The 26,758-nt window shown below is 39.3% G+C and overlaps 1 protein-coding gene and 1 gene segment (V, D, J or C); both read left to right on the plus strand.

Annotated features, from left to right (window-relative positions):
- The window catches only part of LOC135329676 (M1-specific T cell receptor beta chain-like), a 63,438-nt gene extending 51,267 nt beyond the window's left edge, over positions 1-12,171 (plus strand). Inside the window, 3 exon segments of the mRNA XM_064518831.1 lie at positions 6,266-6,313; positions 9,166-10,976; positions 12,089-12,171. Of these exon segments, the coding sequence (XP_064374901.1) occupies positions 6,266-6,313; positions 9,166-9,509 (392 nt within the window). The 3' untranslated portion in view covers positions 9,510-10,976; positions 12,089-12,171.
- A 2,589-nt stretch (positions 12,172-14,760) lies between these two features.
- On the plus strand, positions 14,761-25,195 carry LOC112990859 (T cell receptor beta constant 2-like). The segment is given in 7 exon segments: positions 14,761-14,876; positions 15,595-15,601; positions 17,539-17,629; positions 22,701-23,036; positions 23,353-23,370; positions 23,785-23,891; positions 24,535-25,195. Coding segments are annotated over 7 exon segments (702 nt in total).
- Positions 25,196-26,758: the final 1,563 nt, after the last annotated feature.

Consider the following 26,758-nt stretch of genomic DNA (forward strand, 5'->3'; position numbering starts at 1 on the left):
AACTACTTTATGCTATAGTCTTTGGGGCATATAAATCATGTTGGTAACTTTGGGATTGTCCTTTGGATGATTTTGGTGTGTGCATGGGGGGGGGGGTCTTCTATTTTAATGAAATTCTTGAAAACCATAGTATCCCTGTCTAATCTCAGCCTTCTTGCATAAATATTAAAAAAGAGTTTTCTATCGCTCTAGGAACAAGACAGAGAAGAGTCTCTTTCTATTTCTCAGCTCTTTAGCATGTTTAGTTTGGAGTGAAAAATGGAATTGCAAAGCCTTATGAGAACAAGCTTATCAGTAGCCCTCAAAGTACTGCAAATTAATGAGCTGGCTATTGATTGGTAATACCTGTGCAGTTTCCAGGTGGCTGTAGAAATCCACACAGATCTCTAATGGCCTTTGCCATCTTAAAGTCCTGCAGCCTCAGTACCCCATTCCATTCTGAGATACTTCTAGGTTTTCTCCTAGACAATGCTTCTTTTAACAGCTTGAAGTGGCATTGTGCATATTGCAGTTCTTTGAAGAGTTTCTCATGAAACAGCTATTTGTAGCTCCTTGTTCTTGTCTCACTCCCTGTCCTCATATTTATTCTCATTTTCTTTCTGCTGCAGAGGAAGGTGGGGAAGCTGTAGCTACAGAAACCATAGTCAAAGTTACTTATAGCAAGGTGGGTTGATCTCTAGGGTTTCAGATGCTCCACAGTGACATCTCAGACACATCTGTGTAAGCTTCTGTATATTCATCATGAATAGCAGTGAAGGAGGGAGCAGTTTGCCAATAACAGCCTACTTGCAGTATGCAGATAGCACTGGCTACTCAAAAGATGAGATGATGGCAGGAGAGGATACCTAAAGTCACATCCCTATGCAGATAACGATGCTATATCATCCTAGGTATGTATGATTCCTTTATTTTCTTCCCCTTGTTTCTCTTACCTTCCAGCATGTGTTTACTCAAGCTTCTTGTCAGAGGCCATTGATCTGTGCCTAAGTTGTTTCACTAAAGAACAATATTGCATTCCAAATGCTCATCCTCTGCTCCAAAGCCTATGCCTGTGCAGGACCAGTGAAACAAGGTTATCTGTCTTGTTTATCTCTATCAGTTCTGCCCCACAGGAAGCCTGAGATACAGCAGTTGCTGCTGTGGTAGGAAACCCTTCCTGCAATTTCAGGATGACCAAATCAAACTCTCCAGTGATTTCCCCTCTAGCTACTTCCATTTGCTGCTGCCTTCATCTTTCAGCAAGTCAAGCTTGTCAGTCTTGGAATGAGAAAACTGTTTCCTTACCCAGCTAAGAAGTATAAGCTGTCTGTGCTCCACTGTGTAACATAGATATGCCCTGAAAAGGAGCTGCTGCTTAATTCTAAGGATTCATGGGCAGATGTACTGAAAGTATAAGAAAGGTACATCCCAATGGCCATAAAACAAGCCTGTAAATCTCAGGGCTTCTCCGTGTTTTTGCCTGTTTCTCTCTGCCTGTTTCCTTTGTAAGCTCTAGAGGAGAAGCCAGGACTGCCATCATTACTTTCCTGTGAATTTTCCCCAACTGAAATACTACCATTTTTAGGAAAGATGACCTTAAATGTCTCTCAGTTCTACATGCTTGCCTTTCCTTGTTGACTGAAGTTTTAAGTATCTTGAAATGTCCCATAAGAGACAGGAAAAAAAAACAAGGAACTGCCTTTTCCTTCTTCACTCCCTCTCACCCTTTTGAATTTGTGACCTGTAAAGCCTTTCCTTTTGCCTAGCTATAGATGCACAATAACATATGACAAGACTGCTCTCTGCTGGCACTTCTCAGAAATAATCTCTTGAAAATCACATTCGAGGAGTTGTTGGCATCACCCAGAAACACTCCTTCAAAATTAAATAGAAACAGAGGAGGGGATATGCTTGTTCCATGGAGCATCATCCTAAATGAAAGACACGACATATGAGAGGGCTTGTAAGTGACAGTAAGGACCCTGACTTGAGCTGTAGACTGCTGAAGGAGACAGTCTTAAAAGGATTGGGATGGAACTGCTTTAGACCCTGAAAAAACACTATGAGTTCAGGGGCAGACTGAGACCAAGCAGGCAAATATTATTATTTATGCAGATCCAGACTGACAAATATTAAAAAATAAATATCTAGGTTTATAATTCCATCTAAACAAAGACAAATGCCTATAATTAGGGACTTACGCATACAATTTTGCTGTTGTAGAACAGAGGGTATTGCAGGGCAAGCTGAGATCACCTGCACAACATCTTCAATGGCCTTCTGCACTCCTATCTTAAATGTTACAACTTGATCTGGCTTTCTCATTCACTTACCTGAGACCCTAACAGCTGTTCCCAGCTTAACAGAACTTCTAGGTTCTTCTGTGATATTTGAAAACAGGAGAAAATCATTTGTGTTTTTTCCTAGTAAGAGAGTTACCTTATTTCAAAGAATTGTATCATGTATTCATAATTTTTTTTTAATTGAGACAGATTTAAGTGAAACCCTTCAAAAGCATTATGAACAGCATTTCTACTCCAGGTACTCATTCATGTTTCTGACTATGCACTAAATTTGTATTTGAGAAGAACACACCAGTATGGAATGCCTGTACCCCAAATCTAAATTGGATTTGTACTTGTCCTTTCCTGCACTGACTCAGTGTGTGGTAGTGCCCACAGTCCCACTGCCACAAATCTTTCCTTCTTGGGGGTCACAACATACCTGTTCTGTAGACAAATCTATATGGAAGAATGAACTTCTGTGTCCACATTTAGTTATGGTATATGGGAGGGAAATAAGTATCCTATAACCTGTCACCCCTAGTCCCCACACCCTTTAGACAGTCTATATAATGAAGGCACACTCTTACTCCTAGATGAAACCTTTTCATAGTCAGTGCCACAGGGGACCTGGGGAAAGCTCGTATTTCTGCTTCCTGTAGCAGAGCAGACAGAGGAATACAGTCTCAAGAGCTCAGCATCTTACTTGCCTCCCTTTTGGAGCATCTGTGACAAGCACGGAACAGACCATAGAGGATATTCATGATCAGACAAGGCTGCAAAAGGAGCTGCAGTCTGCAGAAAGCAAATCTCCCTTAGTGAAAACCAGCTACTGCAGGCTTGAGCTCTGGCTGATTATCATCCCCGGGGCAGAAGGAAAAAGAGTGGGAAGGAAAACAGCATTAATACTGCCATGAAGTTACCAAGTGAAAAATAACTACATATAAAAGCAGCTAAAACAATTAAAAATATGTATCACTGCCTTTTTATCTATAGAAAAAAATATTCCTGTTGGGCGTATAAATTCAGGGATAATGAATACACTAAGAAGTAATCAGATTATAACAGAAATATATGCACTTCCTCCAGCAATGGCAGAGGAAGGAAGTGGCCTGTGGTTTCCAAGACAATCTTTCATGGTGGCTGTGTGACAAAATGGGAGAGCAGAGCTATGCATTGGGTTGTTTTTGTACGATGTTGCATCATTGTGGGGACAGGGGACTCACAGTGATACATTCCCCCAGAAGGCCTTTACAAAAAATCCTTTGTGTTTAAGCATTGTGGGAAAGTGTGTTAAGACAGATGCAGAGCACTCTGCAGCATCATGGTCATGCTCTATCTTGGTTTCTCTTGACAGACTTACTATTATGGGAATCACTTCTGCTACCTTCCATCATCTGAGAACTGGAAACCTATCCTCTCTAGAAGACAAGGCAGGAGATTCTGGGGTGACCTTGAAATAATTTTCAGAAAAACAGGTTCACTGGAGATGCACCTAAAACCTGTCGGAGCGTGTGAAGCAGACAGTATTTTTCTGTTGTAATAATGGTTTGCTAAAGAACAAGAAATGATTCTTTATTAACATGGCAAAAGTGTTACAAAAAGGGTTCTGAAATGTAGCCAGTACCTGTCAGAATGCTGCTTTCTGCATCAGCTGCCAAAAAAGAGGCAATAGTAGCCTCAGTGTAAAATAGTGTTGGGCTTTTCTTACTTAAATAAGTCTCCAGTGTCCACTGGCTGACTATCATAGCTGTCAGTCCAATATTTCTCTCTGACCATTCACCGCACTGCCTCACTGCAGTTCATAATGGATATCAAGGATTTGTGTGAGACCATCTGACTAACTCTTCTGGGCTCTGCTTGTGTGGATTACTTTTAAACTATCGGTGAATCGGATGGGGTTCTGCATGAGAATTCAAGACAGCTGACCCGCCAGTGAAGGGAAAACAGATGAGTGTTTTAATTCAGTGCCACAAAGGTGAACCACCCATGTGAACAGAGCATGCGACCATGACAGTCAGAAAGCAAGTAATATTTGGTTATTTAACCCTACCGGTTAAAGAAAGGAAGGAACTCTAATGTTTAGAGTACAAGACTGAGAGTCAGGAAGCTCGAGTTATAACGGAATTATATTTCTAGACACTGATAGCTTCTACCAATTTGGGTACTTCTGTACAGTTTCTACTTCTGCAAAACTGGAATAGCAGGTGGTATCAATGGGAAAACCCAGAGATTAGAGAATGGTTGTGAAATAACTTGAGGTAAAACATAGACAATAAAAATAAGTATCAATAAATTCTGAAAAATGCTCTTATAAATGCTGAAGATTATACAGTGGGAATTCAAGACGGTTTGCTGTGAAAGCCCTCTAGACAGAGATTGAGGACATCTTTGGGATTCCAGAAATAGTAAACATTGTTTAAGCTTCTGCTCAATAAAGTCACCAGCAGTGCATCCCTTTTCTTTGCTTGTAATACAACACTTTGTCACTGTGAACAACAATAAGGTGACTTTGGGCAATGGCACAAAACTTACAGTAATGGGTAAGAAATCTTTCTTTTCTCTTTTAAACAACTTGAAATCCGTATGTTGTCTTTAGAGAGCTCGCTTTTAACCTTATCCCCTCTTTCATTATTAAACTGGTGTTTTTATGATGTGCCAATAACTTGGTCTACTTTGGAGAATAGACTCGAGGTAAGACTACACTGCTCTTTGGAGAACTGAATTAATACATTTTCTGTGAATAAAGAGCTGTCCATAAAAATCATGAGAATGAGGAGTGGATTGAAAAAGATGTGCAAATCATAAATATAGCTTCTTAATAAATCAACATCTGCAAAAACCACTGTTCTCCAAAAGTATAACCACTGCCCATAATTCTAGTTCTTCTGGGGCTGCAGGTAATTAAGGGCAAGTCACTGAAGAGCTCTCTGTCTGGAAAGGACTGAGTTACAGTCACACTTTGGTCAGGTATAGAAGACAAAATCAAGAATCTATAACTAAAATTACTTTGGAACTTCTAAGGGTAAACTAAAGCATATGTTATCAGATAACTGAGGAAGACAAATATTCATACCAAATATTCATTTTAACTATCGAAACAAAAGCAAAAAAAAAATTCAGCTTTATCATAAGTAATACAGCTGTTTGCAGCTCTTTAATTTCTAGTTGTTCTCTATCTCCTCCACACCATGGGAAGGTTCCACAAAACAGGCTGTTTTGTCTGCTTCTAAGATTCTGATAGATGATGGTGATCTATACTTCTCATTATATTGTCCCTGGAGTCAGAAGAACTGATGCCTTGGACTGTTGTACCTAACCCTTCCACTGGAAAGTAAAATGCTTATAAATGATAGAACTCAGTCTCTACAGCAAAAACTGAGGCCCTTGTAATACTCTGCAGTGATCAGCATATTTTTTGAGATGGAGTGTGGCTCTGAGGTGCCTGAGCTGATGAAAATCAAGACACTGACTCCTCATTGACCATAGTCAGTTGTGCAGCTAAGTAGAATAATCATAGCTAAGAGAGCAGAGAGAATAACAGCAGAGACTTCCGTCCAGAGAAGGGCGAAGGGAAGGATGTTTAGGGACTAAAAAAGACATCTTTTTTATAAGGGTATATTCATGAGGTTGAAATAGTTTAAGGAAATGAGGCTGTTCAGCTGAAAATAAGCAAAGTGATCTACTCTGCCTGTATATGGGAAATATTTTCCAATAATGTATCTACATAAATCTCCTCTAAAGAAATGGTAAAAGCTCCAACAGTTGATTCACCTAAGCAAAAGGGCTCTGGAAATGGTATTTCTGGGATTGGTCTCACCTGGTCAGACACAGATATGATAGCGGTCCCTTATATACCTTCCCTTTTTTTAGAGGACTCTAAAATAATGCCCTTTGTGTTTCTTCTTTTGCTGGTACTGCATGAGCAAAGGGTTGGTCCACAGGTTTGGCTCAGAGGACTAAAAGTGGAGGAGAGGTTTTCCTGAAGCTGAAAAATAGTGTGAGTAATGAAAGACTGTACTTCAGCAGTGGGACAAAACTCACAGTCCTAGGTGAGAGAGAAGTCAGATCTCTGTGGTTTATGTAATATTGTTTTAGGGTAAAAGAGCATTCTCAGTTAACAACAGACTAATTGGTAATTTTCACTCAGCCATAAAGACAGAACCGATGCTTTATTGATTATTTATTAGAAAGAATTATTTATTAGAAAGAATGTTACAGATGGGTTAGTGTGGAAGTGTAGGGTTTACACGCACTTTTTTTTTTTTTTAAGATCCTGTGTCCTTTGGCTTATGATACTGAGAGAAAGGAAGAAATAAGTCTGTCTCATCTCAGTGTCCAAGAAAACATTGCAGAGGTTGGAAATGAAATATCCTTCTCTGAAAGTCTGCAAGTTTGGGTCATTCTCCTGCCTCACTGTGGAACAATCAGGAGCAATACTTCAGAAGTGGGACCAGACTCTCAGTTCCAAGGAAGGATTTTCATGACTGCTGAATCATGCAGGGAAAGAGCAGTCTTGCTGGTATTTTACTCCCTTCTCTGTAGCTGATGGGCAGGCTGCCCAAAGTTGCTGTGGGACACTGGCTCCCTCCAGCATTCTTTTTTACTGTTTCTGGTTCTCAAAACATTTTCTCCTGCATTCTTTTTTTTGTATCTGCTTTCTCTCTCTTTTCTCCTACCTGGAAGGGAGTTCTCCTCACCTATACCAAAAGGCTACTGTATAGACTGTTTTGGAATCACAGGGGAAAACAACCTTTTCCTTCTGCCACTGCCAGATCTGATAGCAAACTGTAAAACTAGGGTCTGCCCCCAACTCCACCTCCCACAGCATTCCCACTTTTGGGAACTAAGTGGCTGACAAAAGAGCATAAGGATACTATGGGTTATAATCTGCAGGTGTACAGCTGTGCGTTTTCACTTCACCCCTCATCTTTGGAGTTGGCACTATGCTCAGAGTTAAAGGTAAGCAGTTGTGATTTATCTAAGTGCTTGACCTGAAGGATATTTGAAAATTTCCGTTTCATTAATGGTAGGTAACTTTTACATAGATGATTTTCAAATGAGAGTAGAAGTGAAAGATAACAAGAAACAGTTACACTTATTCTCTTAGATGTTGGAATAATGTGCAAAAGGGCATGCATGAACTGATGCATAAGAGTGATTAAGCATTGTGCCTGGGTCTGCCAAGACCAATGTGGGAGATCAGAACAGAATGGACGCTGATATTATTATGCTGATACATTTTTTATTGTTGCCTCCATTCTTACTTGTATCAGTCTCCTTGTTTCATTTCAAGCATGCTCTTTTTCTGGCTTTCTTTGTCTTTTCAGTATTTTTGTTGTTCTGTCTGCCTTTTTCTCCACCCTCTTTGTCTTTTTTTTTCTTTTAGTCAGTTAAATCTCTCTCAGTATTCTATTTTGTCCTTCTGTCTGCTTCTATGTCTTTACTCATTAGCCATCATGGCTATGAGCCAATGAATTTACACCAGATGGACTTTTAAGATTAAAAAAAAAACATAAAACCATGTACGAGAAGGGAGCAGTAGATGTGATCGAACTCTGCTTATGTTCACCAGGAAGTAAACAGAGCAGTGCAAAATTTTCTAGCCAGTTACCTCCAGTACTATCTAGTTACCTCTTTTGGAGATCTGTAGGAGTTCACATGTTTTCACAGCAGGACCCCAAATTTCTTTATAAAATAAGCACTGACAAACATAACTAATGTTAACAGCTGAAAGGTAACACCAGGGCTTAAGGGTCAAGATAAATGTAAGTTATAAATTTCTGCTAATTTATATATGCCCAGTCTAGAAAAGAGGGAGTGAGAAAGAAGACAATCCACAATTTATACTGTCTTCACAAAAAATAGTAAAACAGTTTTCTCTTTGTCTGCCTGATTCCACAGTTCCTCTCTCTGATATTCTGATTTCATGTGCACTCTGTAGTCCTGGTGGGTTTATCATGCTAGACAAGTAAGAAAGGCTCTCTACTGCTCAGAGGAACTCCATAATTTAGTAATAAAATGGACAAAAAAGTGTAAAGAATATCCTGCCTTTTGAAGGTCACTGCCTGATTTCTCATTAGTATCTCATTGTTTCCTTGTATACCCTTTTTGACTGTATACATCTGTTGCCTTGTCTTATATGTAAGTATTAAACCCTTTCAGACAAGGAACTTTTTCTGCTTTGTGAGTGTATAGAATCTTGCGTCATTTTGAATAGACTGGTAGTCTAAGAGAAGGGTTTCTAATGTGTAAAATAACCTAAATAATAAATAGCATAATGAGAGATATCATAGTCTTAAAAAGGATGGCAAGTTAAGATTTAAAGCAGAACTTGCCCCAGGCATGTTCAGAGCACCTACCTAAAGTTTTCTTCACTTCAGACAGTGAGAAAAATTAGCTCCTTGCTTTCAAGTCATTTCTTAGGGGATGATACAAGTAAGGTATCACATGGCAGTATAATTTTGAACACTGCATCTTCTCTTACTAAATCTCTACAACTGTGTCACAGTCAGTTGAAGATGCTTGTGTCTTATAACACAGAATTTTTTCTGTTAGTGCAATATCACAAATAAGAGCACTATAGCACCAGTGGATGCTTCACTGCTTATTAGTTTGCTCAGCCTCCTATTAGCTTCCATAGTCTTCTGAGACAGCACCAGAACTTTGAACAGTCACACATTTCTGTAGCCCAGCCTTTTATGTTTCTGTGTAGTGAGTGAAAACAAAAGTTTGCAGATTCCTTGTGTCTATCTAACTAATAGATATTAACCTAGATAATGGACATTTGTGAAACGGCCAGATACATCAGGCATCACACAGCACAAGCAGATAGGAATACAATAGGGGGTTCCTGGTTGAGGACAGTAGTGGAGGCTCTGGGCCACATTGCCTTCTATTCCAGGGGAGAATGATGAAATCATACCACCAGCTGTGGCCATCTTTTCCCCATCAAAGCAAGAGATCCAACAGAAGAGCAAGGCCACGCTGGTATGCCTGGCCTCTGGTTTCTATCCTGACTACCTCAATCTAGTCTGGAAAGTGAACGGTGCTCAGAGGACAGAAGGGGTGGGGACAGATGAGTCTTCCACGTGGAATGGGAGTACCTACTCATTGACCAGCCGACTGAGGCTCTCAGCCCAGGAATGGTTCAATCCTTTGAATCGTTTTGAGTGTGTTGCCACGTTCTTTAAGAATGAGACACTGGAATCGATACACAAATTCATCTCTGGCGATGCTGATGAGTGAAAACTGAGTATCACTATGCTGTACAAACTAAAAATCACTTAAAAGAGAACAGAATACAAAAGGATGTGGGTTATGATGTGAAACACAAAATCAACTTATTTCTGTACATGAGTGGGGTCGCAGCACACACATATTTGTAACTGCGTAAGTATATGCTTATATCTCTTCTTCTCCCCAGGTTTGTGTATCTACATTATTAACATTATACATCTATAGAACGAGAAAATTTTTCAAAGATTTCTTCAGATTTTAGCTGAGAAATTTTCTGAAGTCACTATCCATATAGTAAAATGAATCAGGCAATGTGTTGTAAATAAAAACTTCTGAAGCTTGTGTTCTATTAATTCTGAAGAGAAATGTGACGGTCATTTTTGTCTTTCAGATTGTGCACTCACTGAAGGTATGTGTGTCTTACTCCCAGTGAAATATCTGTGTGTATTTAAACTCCAGTTCTACTGACACTAAGCAGGGAATGCGTGAGGTATATATTAAATGTCTTTCTATTAAAAGAATAGTATGTACTACCAGATCTAAATGGTATGTATATCAGATGGAAAAAAAAAGAAAAGAAAAAATACTTTGTGGGGGGCGGGGTTGTATTTGTATGATGTGCCTAAGTGTGTGTGAGCTCTTCTTTATCTTTACCTTTTGAAACAACCAGAGGAACTGTGAAACCTTCCTACAGTGTCTCATTTGCTCTCTGTATCTCCTCCAGTCCTTAACACTGCCTTCTAGTGAGAAGCTGCCTGTTTACCTCTTTACTAGCAGAAAACTCACCATGAAAGAAAAAAATTCATACCTAACCAAGTGATCAGGATGTCAAGAATCTAAATTTAGAATTCTGAGTATTTCATATTATGAAATTGAGAATACTTTCTATTACACTTTACATCTCCCCTCCAAACTGTGAGGATATCAGTATTAAAGATTGTTTAAATCGTTTACATGTTCATATGTATCTACTCTTTCATCTTTCAGCAGCTTCTTTAATGCTGCAGGTATCTGAAGGTAGAACTAAGATCAGGCTGGTCTCTCAATTATACTGCAACTCTTCAATGGTGAAAAAACTATAAGAATAAAAGGCTAGATAACATATTATTCTGGCCTATATAAAACTGCCCTGATATACCAGCAGCATTCAGAAAGCCACTGAAAATAACAAACAAACAAAAAATATTATCTTTTGACTCAGCTTAATTTGAGTCCCTGATGGGCATTCACATGACTAACTTAGTTTTTCAGTAAAGTGTAGTAAACTGTTATACTGTGCTGAAGAAATCTAATCTGATTGAATCTGTCTTAGAACTAGTATCTCCTTTTAATATTATAATTCAAGACAAAAATTATGTTTAATTTGCAGAATCCTGCCTGCGATATGAAAATTCTCTGAAGCTCACTTATGTGATACTCGTTGTCAAAGCCTTGCTCTATGCACTCTTGGTGAGCTCTCTGACATGGAGAGCCAAGGTAGGCTATTGTGCCACTTCCATTTGGGGTTTATTCACTAGTTCAAGGATCAGTGAGGACAGACAAAATTTACACTCAGCTGTGGGTTTGTTCTCCATATATTCTGCAGGGCTTAGTCCAGGCTAATTTGAAATGTCTCAAGGGATGAGTTTTCTATTATTGTCTTTCCAGAGTTAAAACAAAATCAGTACTATCCAGCAGCAAAATTCCTTTTGAAAATACTTGCTAAACCCATGGAAAAAAGATTAGAAGAATTAATGACAACTTCTCCAGAAAGTAAAGAAGGGAAATATCAGAAATATACTTTTCTATAAGCATTCAAAAGGGACACACACAGTCAATGAAAGGAATGAGCAGGGTTTCTGAGGTGATACCTATAACGAATGGGGTAAATTTAAACACAGGGGATAAGTTAAACTAATTGCCATGGAATATTTTATCAGTAAGTTTCTTATATAGCTGTAAGATCTTCCCAGAGAGAGATGCAGAAGCCTCAGCACTTGCCTCTTTTAAGGCAGGATTGGGAATTGTGCTTGAAAAGTGACCTCTTAAAGTTCAGTGGGAATATGAACACAATCTCAAGTATGTTCAAGGTTTTTTTGTCTCCTTTTTCAAGGATACTGGAGGGAGGAAGGTTATATTTTCCTGGGGCACAAACATCTGTGAAAAGATGGGTGCAAAATTTTTGGCTCAATAAATAATATGTGCAGATTCAGAAATTTTCTTAATACAAAAAATGGGCAGAAGCGTTGAGCTACAATATTCTCAATTCTCTTAATGGCCTCATGACATACAACAGTTGGGACACTGATAAATCTGGTCGATTATTTCCTGGATTATTTTGTTTCTTTTGCTTGTCTGCTTGTTCCGTTTTGTTTTGTTTTCACTTAGGCTGGTGTCAAGTTGTATAGAGAATAAATGAAGAATCTTCTCTATCACCTCAGCAGGAACACAGCAAATTCTAATTTTTAACTTTCAATAGATAAGAATCTATGCTTCTGTTTGAGATCTTCTGTATATTATTTTTTGGTGGTTCTATGTTTACTTCTGCTCTATACCCTTTGTTGCAATCACTGGTGGGTTTTGCCTGAACAATGTTGTCTCTTTCACAGGTTTAAAATGAAACACCTTCTTACTGTTCAAAGACTGAGGAGTCCACTTGTAGAATTAAGAATAAAGTGTTAGCTTCTTTCCATTCAGTAAGCGTGAGTTTGTGTGTGGGGAGGGGGGGTGGCCTGAGAGCTTTGTAGCAACAGTGTCCCACACCATGACTTCCAGTGACCTGCAGTAGCGTGAGGAAAGCAAGAAACATTTACTGACAGTCATTAGAAGGCCATCTTATCTGCTGTGAGAATGATAGAAAGGTCATGCAGTACTGATTGATAGGCATAAGTTTATGCTGACATTTCCTGCCCTGCACTTAACTCTTTCGCAAGAAGGAACTAAAGACTGTTCAAAATCAATGCTTTATCACCATATCTAGTTGTTCATTTTTAGCACTCCAGAAAATGGGGTACATCTTCCTATTGGTTCTACTGGGACACTTTTGGATGTTGCCTCATAAAGATGTTTGTCTACAACTGTTTAATGGGATTAGCAGGTTCACTAGCCTCTCACAAAAACTCTTAAGCTGAAGGAGGGGGAAGGAGAGATATTAGCTATTACAGAGGGAAAAAAATTACCACTAATTAAAGAATAAAATACAGCTTTGCCCCAAGCACTAGAGAGAATGGAATGGATTTTGACAGTCTCTGGTAGAAGTATGTGGTATAGAGTACCAGGAAAATACAGACTAGTACAACTGCACATATTGACTAACTCTGCATTTCCCTCAACTTTTTTACGAATTTAGAAATGTGTTAGGCTATGTGACTTAGTGTTATATTCTCTTAACCCTCTTCTTCACACATACAAATGAATACAGAGGGACAATGCTAGGCAGGGGGACCTCAATCAAAGAAAGCATTAGAAATGATAGCCTTGATCCAGCTTCTCCCAGGGCTGTCACAGAGGGAGATCAGCTCCACTAGCCAGGTGTGAAACCCATCCAGATGAGTAAATGGGAGAGGCTTTCCAGATCACCTTACCGAATGAGGGAAGTTAATGACTACAGGGGTGTGGGACACATTATGGGATACAGGGGAAAAGCATTTGGGGATTGTACAAAACTTATTATGGAATGGTTAGGGGAGGAACCAAAGGCAAGGAAAGGGAGGGATCCAGGTAGTTTGGGGAGGAACAAGAATGGGAAAATAAAGGGATAAAAGGGGCCAGCTGTGTGTAAACAGGTGCCTGGTTAGCGTGCTTATCTGGCCATGCCCTGTGCCTGATCAGCAGTCTCTAGGGCATGTCCTACTGTGCCTTTGCCCAGACCCACTTTGATATATGATTGGGAGCATAGTAGTGTTTTTATATTGCTAAAGGATAAATGTCCTGTTCTACTGCATTCAGAACTAGATGAGGAAGTGGGATGATGTCATCATGTGAGAGAGGCAGGAAGACTGTGAAAATGAAAGCTCAACTAGGAGGAATAAATACTATCAAAATGTAAACCTGGCAAGAGGACTGAAAGTAAAAGATCAGAGCTATTGCTGAGGGGAGTTTGAAAACTAAGAAAAGATCTATTCACACTCCCAAAGATCAAGAGTTTCATCCATTGCGACCTTGTGATACTTTCATGCTGACAAGAGATGTGTCCAGAATGATGGATCTGGAACCGTATATCAGTTAGATCAGTCTTTGCAATGCTGAAGGAGTTCCAACCAGCGCAGAGCACTGAAGAGCCACAGGAGGTATGACACTGCCCTTGTGCACCTCTCCTTTGTTCTCTACAGCCATTGTATTCTGGCAAAAAGAATAAACTGGACAAATGTGCTCTTTTCTTACTTTAGATAAACCATGCCCAGAGTTCAGGCTGCCAGCAGGCTTGTAACAAAACCAGTTTGGAAATTAATTTCCAAGCTACCATTTTCATGAGCTCATGGACTAGTCAATGCTAAGGCCAAAAAGAACCACGAAATTATCATTTTGATGTCCTGTATATCACACACCAAAACATTTCATCTAATTAATTTTAATTTTCATTAAGCATAATAAACTAACATAAAGCTTGAGTGCAGCTAAAGCATGCAGGTGTCCAGTGATGATTGGAAGGCATCTAGAACTTCAGAAACCACCTCCGTTTTTGGTAATTTGCTGCAGTAATAGATCACCTCCACTTTTGAATAGTTCTGGCTTAATTCAGTCTGGATGTATTTGACTTCAGCTTCCGGACATTAATTCATGCTATGCTTGTCTCATCTAGATTACTGTTCTCTTGTACTGTGCAACAATCTCACTTGTCCTACACTCTATTGCTTGTTCTTGTATCCAAGGACTGCACAAATCATTATTTCTTGCTGAAGTGCCTCATCATTCTGTAGGTTTGGCTTCTATTATTTCTTTTGCCTGGAGACTACTATGGGGAGCTACCGTATGAACATGTCTGGACTTTATCAGCTGTACGTATTCTGCTGAGAAACTGTCATGGAACAGCAAGGACCAGCAGGGAAGGTGAGACAGGAAACAAAAGTGGCCACAGTCCCACAGGATCTGAACACAGCAAGCAGGGAAGGGTGCTGACAACAGGGTCCTTCAACAGTGCCAAGCAAGAGAAATGATGAACTAGGTCTAAGATCTATCCAGAAAGTAGAGTCAGGAGCAAAAGAAGATGGGGCCAGAGACTGGATTTGAAACAAGGCTGCAACATGGGTCCAGAGTCCATCCAAGAGACAGGGCCAAAGACATGACTGAAGACGAGGCACAATGTGTGTATGAGGGGTTCATCCAGAAGGCAAGCTACCTGCAATATATGTCCAAGATCTATTCAGGAGACAGGACCAGAGACAAGACTGAAGACAGGTATGCCTACGACATAGCTTAGGCAAGAATTGGAGGTCCTGAACTGAAGCTTAAATGGAGACCCTGGTCCTATGGCAGAGGGTGAGGGTGTGGGTCTCAGGTAAAGGGTATTCAGGGCTATTAAGGCCTGTGGGTTCCCTCAGGTTACACTGAGAGCAAACATCACAGAGTGAAGCCTTCCTCAAAATACCACTCAGAAAAAATGAGACTTTTACCACATCTATCAAATTTTTACTCATTAAATGATTCTAGGATGTACTGGGAAACAAAGTGTGGATAACTGTTATAGGAGATGCTTAACTGAAAGCTTGAGACTGCTTCTGCCAACTGTTAAAAACTTTACATCCTTGTAACACATAGGGGTGGGAAGCTAAAAGGTGATCAGAATCCAGACAACAAATGCAAATTGGTTTCACATATGGAGAAAGTGAAAGAGATCAGCCTGGTGCAACATGCTAGGAAGGTCACTGGTGAATTATGTCAACCATTTAGGTTAGAAAACAGTAAATAGTTAAGACAAGAGCTCCTCGAGGCAAACACGTTCATGGACATCCAACACTATGCAGAAGACTGAGTCAAAGGTGGAACCCCTATGCATAAAAGCCAGGCCACCAGCCTGGACTCAGATACCTTGACCAGTTGGAGTGAATGTTTCCTCAAGACCATAGTGCTAGCCACAGCTGTATGAGAGGTCTTGATTGGTGTCTTTTCTGTTAAGAATGTGGGTGAGTGTGCGAATGTGTGTGTATGTGTGGGTGTGCACATACCAGAACAGAAATCTTAGAACAGAGATTGCTATCCATCCACTATATCAGTCCCACTTAGTAAATGTATTTTAGATTATATGTCACTGAGTGGTGGTGTTCTGTTCTCATGGCTACCTCACTCCTAAATTCCTCCAGGACAGCAAGTCTGCACTGACCTTTGTTCGTCCACTTGTGCTGTTTAGCTTCCTGCTAGTATTTAGTATCTATATGATGCATTCATACTTATGTCTGTCTCGCTAGTTTCCAGCCTGCCACAGCCATCTACCCTTCCTGTTTCTCATGAGACATAAATACAAGATTGGGTTGCTGAGTGGTAGTGGATGGGAGAAGAGACGTAATAGTACAACTCTGCACACAGACGTACAGAAGCACCTCTATCTCCCCAGGTGTCTCTGCGCTATGAGCACTCCAGCTAAGACTATCCATTTTCTGTAGTTCAGTCAACATAAGCACAGACTCCAGCATTTCCTCAAGTTCTTTCTGGGTCACTGGGGGTGGACCTGAGGGAAGGACTGTTTTTGTATCAAGCTCAACCATTGTGGGAACAGTGGGGCAGCACAGTAATGCACTCCTTTGGGAGGCCTTTACAAAAACCTCCTGGAGGTAATGAACAAATTCTGAAGCCCCTGAGGAGCAAGCCCAGCAAAAACAGATGAACAAAGCATAAAGAATCCTCTCCTCCTGATATTCAGACTCTAACCTGTAGCCACCCTCATGAAAAATCGTGTTGTCCTCTATCAAAATCCTCATTCCTGCTCTTCTTCACATGGGATGATTTCTAGTCAAGCAGAGAGGTATCCTCTGTACAGAAATCAGCACATTTGTGGTCAGTTATGAGTGGCCACATGGGAACCATACTGGTCCATGTAATGCCTTTTTGGTCCCACATGAGGCCCTGGAAGATTCTGGCTGGCTGAGGGCTGAGGAGAAATGAGTATAGTATCATCATGAGGGGGGAAAAAAAAAAAAGTAACTTTTACAGGTTTACAAACATTGTTCTTGATAGAAGAAAGCTCACATCAGGTAAGAAACTTCTAGGAAGGAAGCTATAAAAAGATTTACTATCTGCCCTCCCACTCCCACATTAGCCTTTTAGTATCACGCCCAACAGGCTACTTCTTAATACCATGTCCAGGCCAGTTTCCAGTTTCTCACAAAAAAGCATTTACAGCACTTCTTTCTGGTCACCCAATTCTATGGCCTACTTGATAGCATTGTCAACATCTCCTCCACTGTCCTGGCAGCATCAGCCAAAATCCCTGGGATTGTCTGCTAGGATGATCCATCTTCTCCTTGGCTTTTTCACACAAAATTTTCATATACCTCCCTCCCCTTTTTGTTTGGGGAGGGTCATATTTTGAGATAGTCTTTGTAACATTGTGATATATAATCAGGTGTTTGGTCCTGGGACCCAAGTAACAGTACTAGGTAAGTGGAAAAAAAAATCCTACATTTTAACAAATAAATAGCAATTGAATTTTTGTAAGAGAAAATTAGAGTTATATAAAAAAGAGCAGGAGGGAAGTCAGAGGAAAAAGGTGTAAGTTGGGTGGCTGAATAAGTTTCAACAACTCAGCTCTTCATTAGCACAGCTTAGTGATGGCAGAAAGGGGATTGATTCACTGCTTCTCCATTTATTTACAAAAGGTGTCTCAGAATAAGACTGAGAAGTGAGACTGAGATACAGAGATGGAACGAGTGACTTGCTAGATAGGCAGGAAGATTCACTAGATTCAGTATCTCCTGGAGCAATATTTCAACTCTTTCAGCATATTCTTCTGCATAAGCACAATATTTTCTAACACAGATGAGAGAATAAAGGTCCTCTCTGTATGTGATCTTATGCAAAAAACTATATGTCCTGATATCACCCAGATTTTTTGTGCACTTAATAGCTTCTAGTGGCAGATGATTCTGGTACTTCTTCAAAATACTGTGCAAACTCACCACTGAACTTTGGACAGGGCACTCAGCTGACAGTGCTAGGTAAGTTTCCGTGGATACTTTTGTTTCTTACCAAAGATAATATTCATTAGAGAATAAAATGCTGACACAACCATAAGAAAGTGCTAAGGGGTTGACTTAGGAAACAGGTTAAATGATTTATTATCTTGTCTAAAGGCAGCTAAGAGCAATTGCTAAGTCCATGTCTAGCGACATAAAGGAGGAAAAGAAGTCTCTATTACTAAGCATATTTGGAAACTACAAGTTTATCTAGAGTCAGTGTGAGATCAGACAAGTTAATGTAGGACAAAACTATAAAGGGCTGTTCAACCTGTGGTCTCTGAACTTAAAACTGATGGAGATATGAGAGTATTTTAGGAAAGTAACCATTACATGCTTTCATTAATCTTACAGTCTTCCTTTGACATTCACTCTTCATGAATCTCAGAGAAATAATGTAGGTCTAGCAGAACCTTTCAGTATGAGTAACACAGCTACTCTGACATTTTTCCATTCCCACTTAAAAACAGTACAGCAAAATCAGTAAGGGGCAAAGCCTTAGAATATATTCCATTAGATTTGTCTGTGTGACTGGTAACAAGAAAAAGCTTTCTCCCATTTCTTGTCTGTCATCTAACCAAATCCTCACACATCTGCAAGTAAAAAATCTGCTGATTTTCAAAATAAGATCAAGTATTCAAGGGTGGTAGAGCAGGATGATGGTTGTAGCTGCTGTTTCTATCACTGTGTTTGTACTCTGGAGTTGAGTTTGGTCAGGGCACAAGCATCTCCGTGGCAGGTAGGAAAAATTAATTGCTTCAGTGAATAGATTGTAAGTCACTTCTCAGTTAATGCATTTGCTTATTTGAAAAGGATATGTCAACAGATTTAAGGGGACTCTGTCATATCTTTCTTAATGTTATCATAATTATTATGATGATTATTAATGATAATGTCATGATCATAATTGTCATTATTATGATAAAAATATATTAATTCTAAGGGACAGATGGGTATAGATCCCATAAAAAGGAGTATTTTTTCCTGTTCTGTGCTTGTCATTTCCTCCATCTCTTCAAAACACTTCAAAGAGGAGAAAATACTGTACTGAGCAATCAGATTTGTGTTCTGATTTCAACTGTTACTTAGGTAGCATCATGGCTGTTCCAACCAAAAAGTAAGAACTGTTTTCTGAGAAACTACTTTTTACAAAAATGACTTTAGGTGTTTCAGACTCCCAAGATATGCAAATGTTTTTAATATCATCTGTTAAACAATATAATGTCCCTCAGTAATTCACAAAGAGTCTTAGCATTTGCTTCCCTCTAAGGGAGGAAATTTGAGTTGATTTCTCCTTTACACAAACTCAGGCAATGCAGAGTAACGATCATAGCCATTTGGACCGCTACTCCCCAGGTTTTAGCTACAGAAAAATTCGCTGTGCTTACAGAGAGCCACCGCCATTTGGATGATGGATCAGGTTGACTGTTATAAGAAAATGTTGTTTACAAAGTGTGTTTGAAACAAAACAAAGGAAACCCATAAATCCCACTTAGGAGAATTTTACAGCTATTTGTTTTTAAATCACTATTATCTGTTTTAGCCCAGCCATGTTTAAGTTATTCTATGTACCGATGAGAGCGGTGATCAATCTCACAATTGCAGTCACAATTTTCATAACTAATTTTTGTCACATTTGCACTGATCATAGTAAAAGATCATAGTAATAGGTCATTTTTGCTTCTTAGAGTTTCAAAGAAATAATAGACAAACTGGTGTTAATTTGTTAAATTAATAAAACTATGGAGAAAGCTAGCAAGCAAGCAAGATTAATGGAAGAAAATGGAGGGAGGGAAAAGGATGAGAAGAGCAAAGAAGAAGAGACCTCAAGTCAGGTAAGAGAATTATAATACCTCTACAGTGAAAAAGTCCCCGGAGGCTCTACCCAGTGTTCACTGAGTCTACTGGTTGTGCTCCACTGCAGATGAGCCCTACACCTGACAAACTCTTTTCCCTGAAATTAAATGGCCAGCAGAATGAACCAATCCTTATGATTCCCCCTTATTCCTATAATCTCCTACTGTCATATCCAAATGGAAAATGTGTCCATGAAAAAAGAAGGCAGAAGAATTAGGACTGTGTGAGGATAGTGAAGTTGAAGTACAACAACAGACAATGAAGTGTTTTACTGAAGACAGAGACATAAGGGGTAGTTTTTGTGCTGTAATCCAAATCATCATTGGAAAACAAGGCAAAATATATAATGTCCAAATATCATCTCGATAGACTGATACACTATCTTTTCAGCACAGCTTGAACTACTGCTCTTGAAAAAAAAGGTATTTGAAGGGTTAACATGGTTATCACTGGAGAGGAGCACTGTGAGTAGTTTTGTTGTTGCATTGTGAGGTTATGCTCTGCCAATATCCTGTATTTTGGAGAAGGAACAGAAGTAGCAGTTCTGGGTAAGTGTGGAGGAGTGTGTTAAGCTGTTGAAAAGGCAAGATTCTGGGAGTGCAGCACTGGTAAATACAGAGGGAAGTCTGTGGATGCAGACGAAGGATTAAGAATCATCTCCCAAGGAAAATATAAGTTGCCTCGTTGTTCATACTCTATACAGCTAGAGTAGACATAGCACAGCACTGCACAGCAGAATGGAATATAAAAATAATTCCAGCTCTGTCTGGAACATGTTAAGTTAAATTTAACCTATAAGGATATTTAGTGAAAATGGCTGCATTCATCAAGTCTATCAAAGGAATCCAGACCACTCTTGTGTTCACACATAGACCTGCAGAGTGGTTATGGTGGAGCATGGACAGAGGGAATGGGGGATGGATTTGAGGATGGCAGTTTTGGAGAGGCATTAAGATAGTATGTTCTGGAACAGACAAGCTGCATTTCAGAGGCGGGATGTGACTAACATTTCTAGGTAAGAAAGAAGGAAATCCAATAAACATCAGAGAGTTTCTTTAAGATTCTAAAATAAAAAGAAAGGTAATTTTTGGTGGGATCTAGATCAATAAAATTCCATGATCCTCACTGGGATTCACTGAGAGAAGATAAAGAGGAAAAGCCAGGCAACATGGCACATTTTAGAACAGGTAAGCAAAACGGAATAGTGGTGCCAAAAAAAGTGTATTTGTGCATGAGTGAAGGAACCCACTATGGCTGGTCAAAGGCAATATATTGCCAAAGAAAAACAATTCACAACTGTAGATAGTGTGATATGATCTATGTATTCCCTTACTGGTAGCATTTATGCTTTCACAAGGTGGGATTCAGATAGCAGTTCAAGGAAAAGAGAAGTGACCTGCCTGTCCGATCACAGGAAAATTGGCAAAAGGCAATTTTTATCCAATTAGGTGCAGGCAACATCACTTACTGGTGCTCAACTACACTACAGGATACAGGAAAGGAAAATAGAAGGAAAAAAAAAGAAAGTAAAATGCTAGTTTCATTGAAATGTGTGACAAATCTTCCACTAATTTCAGTTAAGCCAAGATTAAACTCTCTACTTGTTAATTTCTGTTTGGTTTCTGACTGCACTAGTTGGAGTCATTAAAAGTCATTTTTATCATGACATCTCTAAGCTGTCTACCATAATGTCTGGCTATTTGCATTTAAGAAGTATACACTGGATTCCTAACAGACTAATGGGGAAAGAGAGGAGGGGTAGACAACCAAATGACACAGAAATAAAACCAGGAAAAACTGTAAATGCTGATGGTGGAGATAATTCTATAATATCATCCATGAGGGCATAAGAAAATACAAAGGTGAAGAATGTGAATTAAAGAAACCATATCATGGAAGGATTCTGTAGCAGAGAAAATCTTCATACATGTGCACACACAAGAACCGCTCAAACATTCATTTGTGGACATAGGCAAATAGATATTTTCTAGCATTTAACCTTGGTGTTTTTTTTTTTTTTTCCTGCACTCCAATCTTTTCCACTTTGTCGTGGTTTTATGCATGGAAAAAATAGACAGTTTTAATGGAAATGATGGTGCTGACAAGTCCTATGATGTTGGCACAAGAAATACAGTTGAAGCCTCAGGTGCTTTTTTTATAGTCAAATGAACTTGTATTTTGTGGGGTTTTGGCACCAGGAAAAGACACCCAGGATCTAGTCCAACTATTTCTCCCCAAAAAGCTCCTAATGCCTTAAATCAGAATGGAAGTGGCATTAGTTAATGAAGGCCTGTCATTTTAAATCCATATTTTGTTCAGTAGACAGAGGGGGGAATTTTATTACTGCATTATGTCTTTGTCTGTTTGGTATGAGCAGGATTTTTGTTCAGGAAATAAACTGACTGACTTAGGTGAGAAAACATGACCTACAATACTTCTTTGCTGAACAACAGAACATATACATTCTTGTTTCTTTCTAAAAATGCTGTAGGTTAAAGATTTTGGTTTTGTGGTGTGCAGTTTGCTTATTTGCTTTTTGCATGTTTCTTTTTCCTTTTAAAACTGCAGAATAAGGAGCAGTATTGCATGAGGCTTAGAAAGTTCGATTCAGCTAATGAAGGATTTGTTTTTGAGGTGAAATTAGCCAAGACATTTCAGAAAAATCTTGGCTCAGGTCCTGAGGAGACAGACATGCAGAGAGAGAGACAGAGATATAATAGGAGACTAATATAGGGAACAAGTTTACCCACTGCTCATTGTCTAGCTTAGGACAACCAAAGGGATAATTAATTTTTTTTTTTCAGTTAGCACTTTAGCTTTAATTAGCTTGGCTAACTGGTAAGTATCCAGAAACAAAACAGTTTTCTATTTGCTCTGCACCTTTATATGTTAAATTCTGGAGCCAGATTCTGTATATATAACCTATTGATTTTAATGTAAATGGCAATTATAGAATAACATATTTAGAACATACAATTTACTGTACTATATTTAGAATATAATATAAATGTAATTGTCTTTTGGATTAAAAATCATGATCCTGCACACTCAGTGCAAAAGGTTGCATTGAATCTCAATATTCAGCATCCAGTTTCCCCTATACATATTCGTACAAACAAAAACATGGTCTGATATTTGGATGTAAGAGGGTGAAGGAAGTAATGGAGGCTCTGGGCCACATTGCCTTCTATTCCAGGGGAGAATGATGAAATCATACCACCAGCTGTGGCCATCTTTTCCCCATCAAAGCAAGAGATCCAACAGAAGAGCAAGGCCACACTGGTATGCCTGGCCTCTGGTTTCTATCCTGACTACCTCAATCTAGTCTGGAAAGTGAACGGTGCTCAGAGGACAGAAGGGGTGGGGACAGATGAGTCTTCCACGTGGAATGGGAGTACCTACTCATTGACCAGCCGACTGAGGCTCTCAGCCCAGGAATGGTTCAATCCTTTGAATCGTTTTGAGTGTGTTGCCACGTTCTTTAAGAATGAGACACTGGAATCGATACACAAATTCATCTCTGGCGATGCTGGTGAGTAAACAAAATGAATATATTTGGCTGTAGGGGGGGAAGTAATTATCTGAAGGTTCCTATCCCAAGAGAAAGCAGTCAGAACTGAAGTCACATTTCTTACCAGCCTACTAAATTTAACTCAGATCTGACCATCCCTGGAAAATGAAACCAAGCATAAGAATCCAGTCCCATTCTTCTCCAAACTGGCTAAAAGCCATATAATTCTCATTCCTACATTTGTACAAGTGATTGTACGAACAGAGCTCTTTAGAAGAGGAGCTGATACTTGTGTGGGCTCAAATAATAACTCCTATTTCTTTCCTTCTGTTTTCAGGTTGTACTATCTTCAAAGGTGAGCTAAACCATTGAGCTTTTCCTCCCTTGAAATCAGTGAGTTTGTTTATCTGCGTGTACACATGTGTGAAGAGAGATGCCTTTTTTGTGCATGTGTGTCAGTGTCCTGTTGGGTTTTTTTGCTGGCAGTCACAGCTATTCATGGCTGTGTGCACAGGTGTGGGAGGGACTGTATATGTGTGGACCCATGCACTCATGTGCTAGTTGGATACACACACATGAGTGTGAACATCCAATTTCTGTCTGCTCTCACAAAACATTCCATGAGACTGGTGCAGTTTACATATTGCCATTGTACTAGTTGTTCTGATCAGCAGGATGAAAAAAAATCTCCTTGCTTAGGATAGTTTCCTAAAGAAATGCCTTTTTTCTTTGTAAATTTTTCTTTATTGTTTTCTCCCTTACTTTTCAGAAAACTATCAGAGAAGTGCTATAGCTGGGAAGATTGTGTACATCATGCTCATTTTCAAGAGCATTTTGTATGGGATGTTTGTGATTGGGCTGATGCTCAGGTCCAAGGTGAGGAACAGAGTTGTTCTTCTGTTCTGCACAGCTTTGCTAACTCATTCTAACTGTACTGGAGACCAGTGTGGACAAAATGAGGTTTTCCATTAATGCTTATACAAACCCACCCCTCTAAAAATTATATTGTGTATTTCACCATTTTCAAGAGAACAAGACAGAGAGGATGAAGGCAAGGGCTTTAGACAAAAAGACAGAGAAAAATAATGCCAGGGAGATATCGCACAACACAAAGAATGAAATATCACAGAAAAGTATGGTTTCTTTAAAGAAGAGAGGGAAAAGGAAGAGGGAGAATACAGAGAACATGAAGAAAGACCAAGAGAAGCAAAGGAGGAAATTGAAAAGGCTGTAACTCAGAATAAGGTTAGAGAATGTAAACTGTCAGGGAAGAGGAAGGGAGAGAAGGAGGGGAAGGATATAAAGGAGATTGTTTCTTTAGGGCTGCATTTGTGGGCAGCATTTATTCATTTATCAAAAACATTTATTATCTTCTGATCTAATTTTGTAGGGATATTTTGGTTTGATTTGGTTTTTTTAACATATGAAGCCTCAGTGGAGGGTTGGATAGAGACCACTTCATTTCTTTTGAGGTGTGACTGAATGAATGAAAAAATAAAAGTTTCTTTTCACTCTACAGACATGTCAGCTGAGTAAGCAGTACTGAATCCCACTATTGTAAACTGAGTTTATAGCTGAAGGAATCTGAGACATTCAAAACGGAAAAGACATACTTTTATTAACATCCTTCTCTTCATCAATAGCCATTCAAGGAATAAAATGTCATTAACCTTACAAATACGCTGTCACTCGTTTTCTGTCCAAGTGACTCCCATTAATTAAAATTAAATTACCCTTGATTTATAATAATGTAAGGGAAAGAAAAGCAAAATCTTTATCTTGCTTTCTTTTCTTCTTTCCTTCCATCCTTCCTTCCTTCTTCCATTCCTTTCTTTATTTTTCCTTCCTTCTTTCCTTTTCTTTTTCTCTTGCCCTCCCAGTTTCCCTCCCTCCATCTCTTCCTACCTTCCTTCCTTCCTATCAACCATTTTACTGAAACACAAATGAAGTAATCTACTTCTCTCTAGCTATATGTGTTCTAAATGCTTTAATATTTTTGTTGCAAATGAATCTAAGTCCCTCACCTGTAATAAGAATTGAAACCCTGGCAGACTGAACTGTGGAAAACTAGATCATTCCCTTTCATCTCTCACTCAGAGATGCACTTACATAACAATCGTTACGTGGACCTAGTATTTCTCAGTGGTTCATCTTTAACTTCTGGGTTTTTTTCCTTCTGTCTTTAGAAAATGTACTAGACATGCTTTGCCCTAAAAGATCAGGCCTGAAGAAGAGGATGGAGATATACTGCAAGTGAAAACCTTCAGATCTTTGTACCTAAGTGCTGACTTACCTCGGACACCAGCCTTTTATTCTGACAAATCTGGGAAACCACTTCTGTTTGTCTTAAAAACTAACTTTTAATAAAATTCCTTTCTTTATAGGGTTTTCTGTGTTCTCCTCTATCAGCCATGATAGCATGACACAAATATTACACTGACTCCTGCAGTTCTCCAAGAACTGAATGATCTGAATTGGCTTTTGGGAGAATATATAAGTGAACAGAAATAGTCTCTGCTTGTTGGACTAGCACTGGGTTAAAACGCCTAATGCTACTTCCTGCTGATATGGAAATGAAGTACATCTGTGCTTCTAGAGCTGAAAACCTGGCACTTGAGCCCAGGTTTTCCTGATGTATTTAAATTACCTAGACATTATAAAAGGAAGTCTCCATATAATACCATGTGATCCTTGTGCATCAGTTTCTGCTTCTATCTTCCTGTTTTGATGCAGGAAACTTAATGCTCTAGCTCATTTAGTCACCTGTTTCTGGCCAAGTGGAAAGCCAGATCAAAAAGCTTGACCTTCCTGCACCATTGCAACAAATGGTTCTCTGCAGATATAAAAAAATAAAAGGCCTATCTGAGAGCTCCTTCTGCTCTTGAATTTGGCAGACAATGCAACAAATAATGAAAATAAGCAAGCACCATATTCAACAGATAAGCATGATTGTTCACTCCCTTTCCTGAACAGTATTTGGACTTGCAAACAGTTAAAGCAATATGGCCCCTGCTAGATAGTACTGTGCAAACCAAATAGAAGCTTTGTGCTACCCACTGTTATGCTATGGACCCATGAGAAAGAATGGGGAGAGCAGAAAAGTGAAAGAAGGAGATACTGCTCAAGGATATGAGATTCTTTTTTCTTGTAAAGAGGTCATTACAGTCTATCATTTTTTAAATGGAAGACAGGAAGGAGGAAGAGGGGATACTAAGGTAACAACTGAGAGGAGTTTTAGCAGCCATCCTTAGAAGGGAAATACAAGTCAAGGGGATTTATGCCTAATATAAACAGTAAAACCAAGGGATTACTAATCCTGGAGAGTGTTTCTGGAGATCATTCATCCTCTTTGTATCTCATCAAACTAATACCTTGTGGTACAAGCTAAACAACTGGTGATTGAGAGGCAGCTTACTCGGTAATAAACAAAGACAGCAGAAGCATACCTTGTATGTAGAGATGTATCCTAAACATAGGTAGAAATAGTGCAGGCCAAGATACAGGAGCACTAGTGGAGCGTTGGAAGCAGGACACTTAGGAATGGAATAGCAAGGGAGAAGGAATAGGAGGCATAAAGTGGGCAAATCTCTGGCTAAAATAACTGGAGTCTGCTGCAGAACAGGAAAATATCTCAGAAAGCCTCAGCAGAAAATGGTACCTCAGGAGCAGGGCAGATGACATGCCTAAATATGCTTGAAAATATCTCTCTACAAGAACAACAGTTGAGTTTAGCCAAAACAGGA

The sequence above is a fragment of the Dromaius novaehollandiae genome, chromosome 1, assembly GCF_036370855.1.
Source record: "Dromaius novaehollandiae isolate bDroNov1 chromosome 1, bDroNov1.hap1, whole genome shotgun sequence".
NCBI lineage: Eukaryota > Metazoa > Chordata > Aves > Casuariiformes > Dromaiidae > Dromaius > Dromaius novaehollandiae.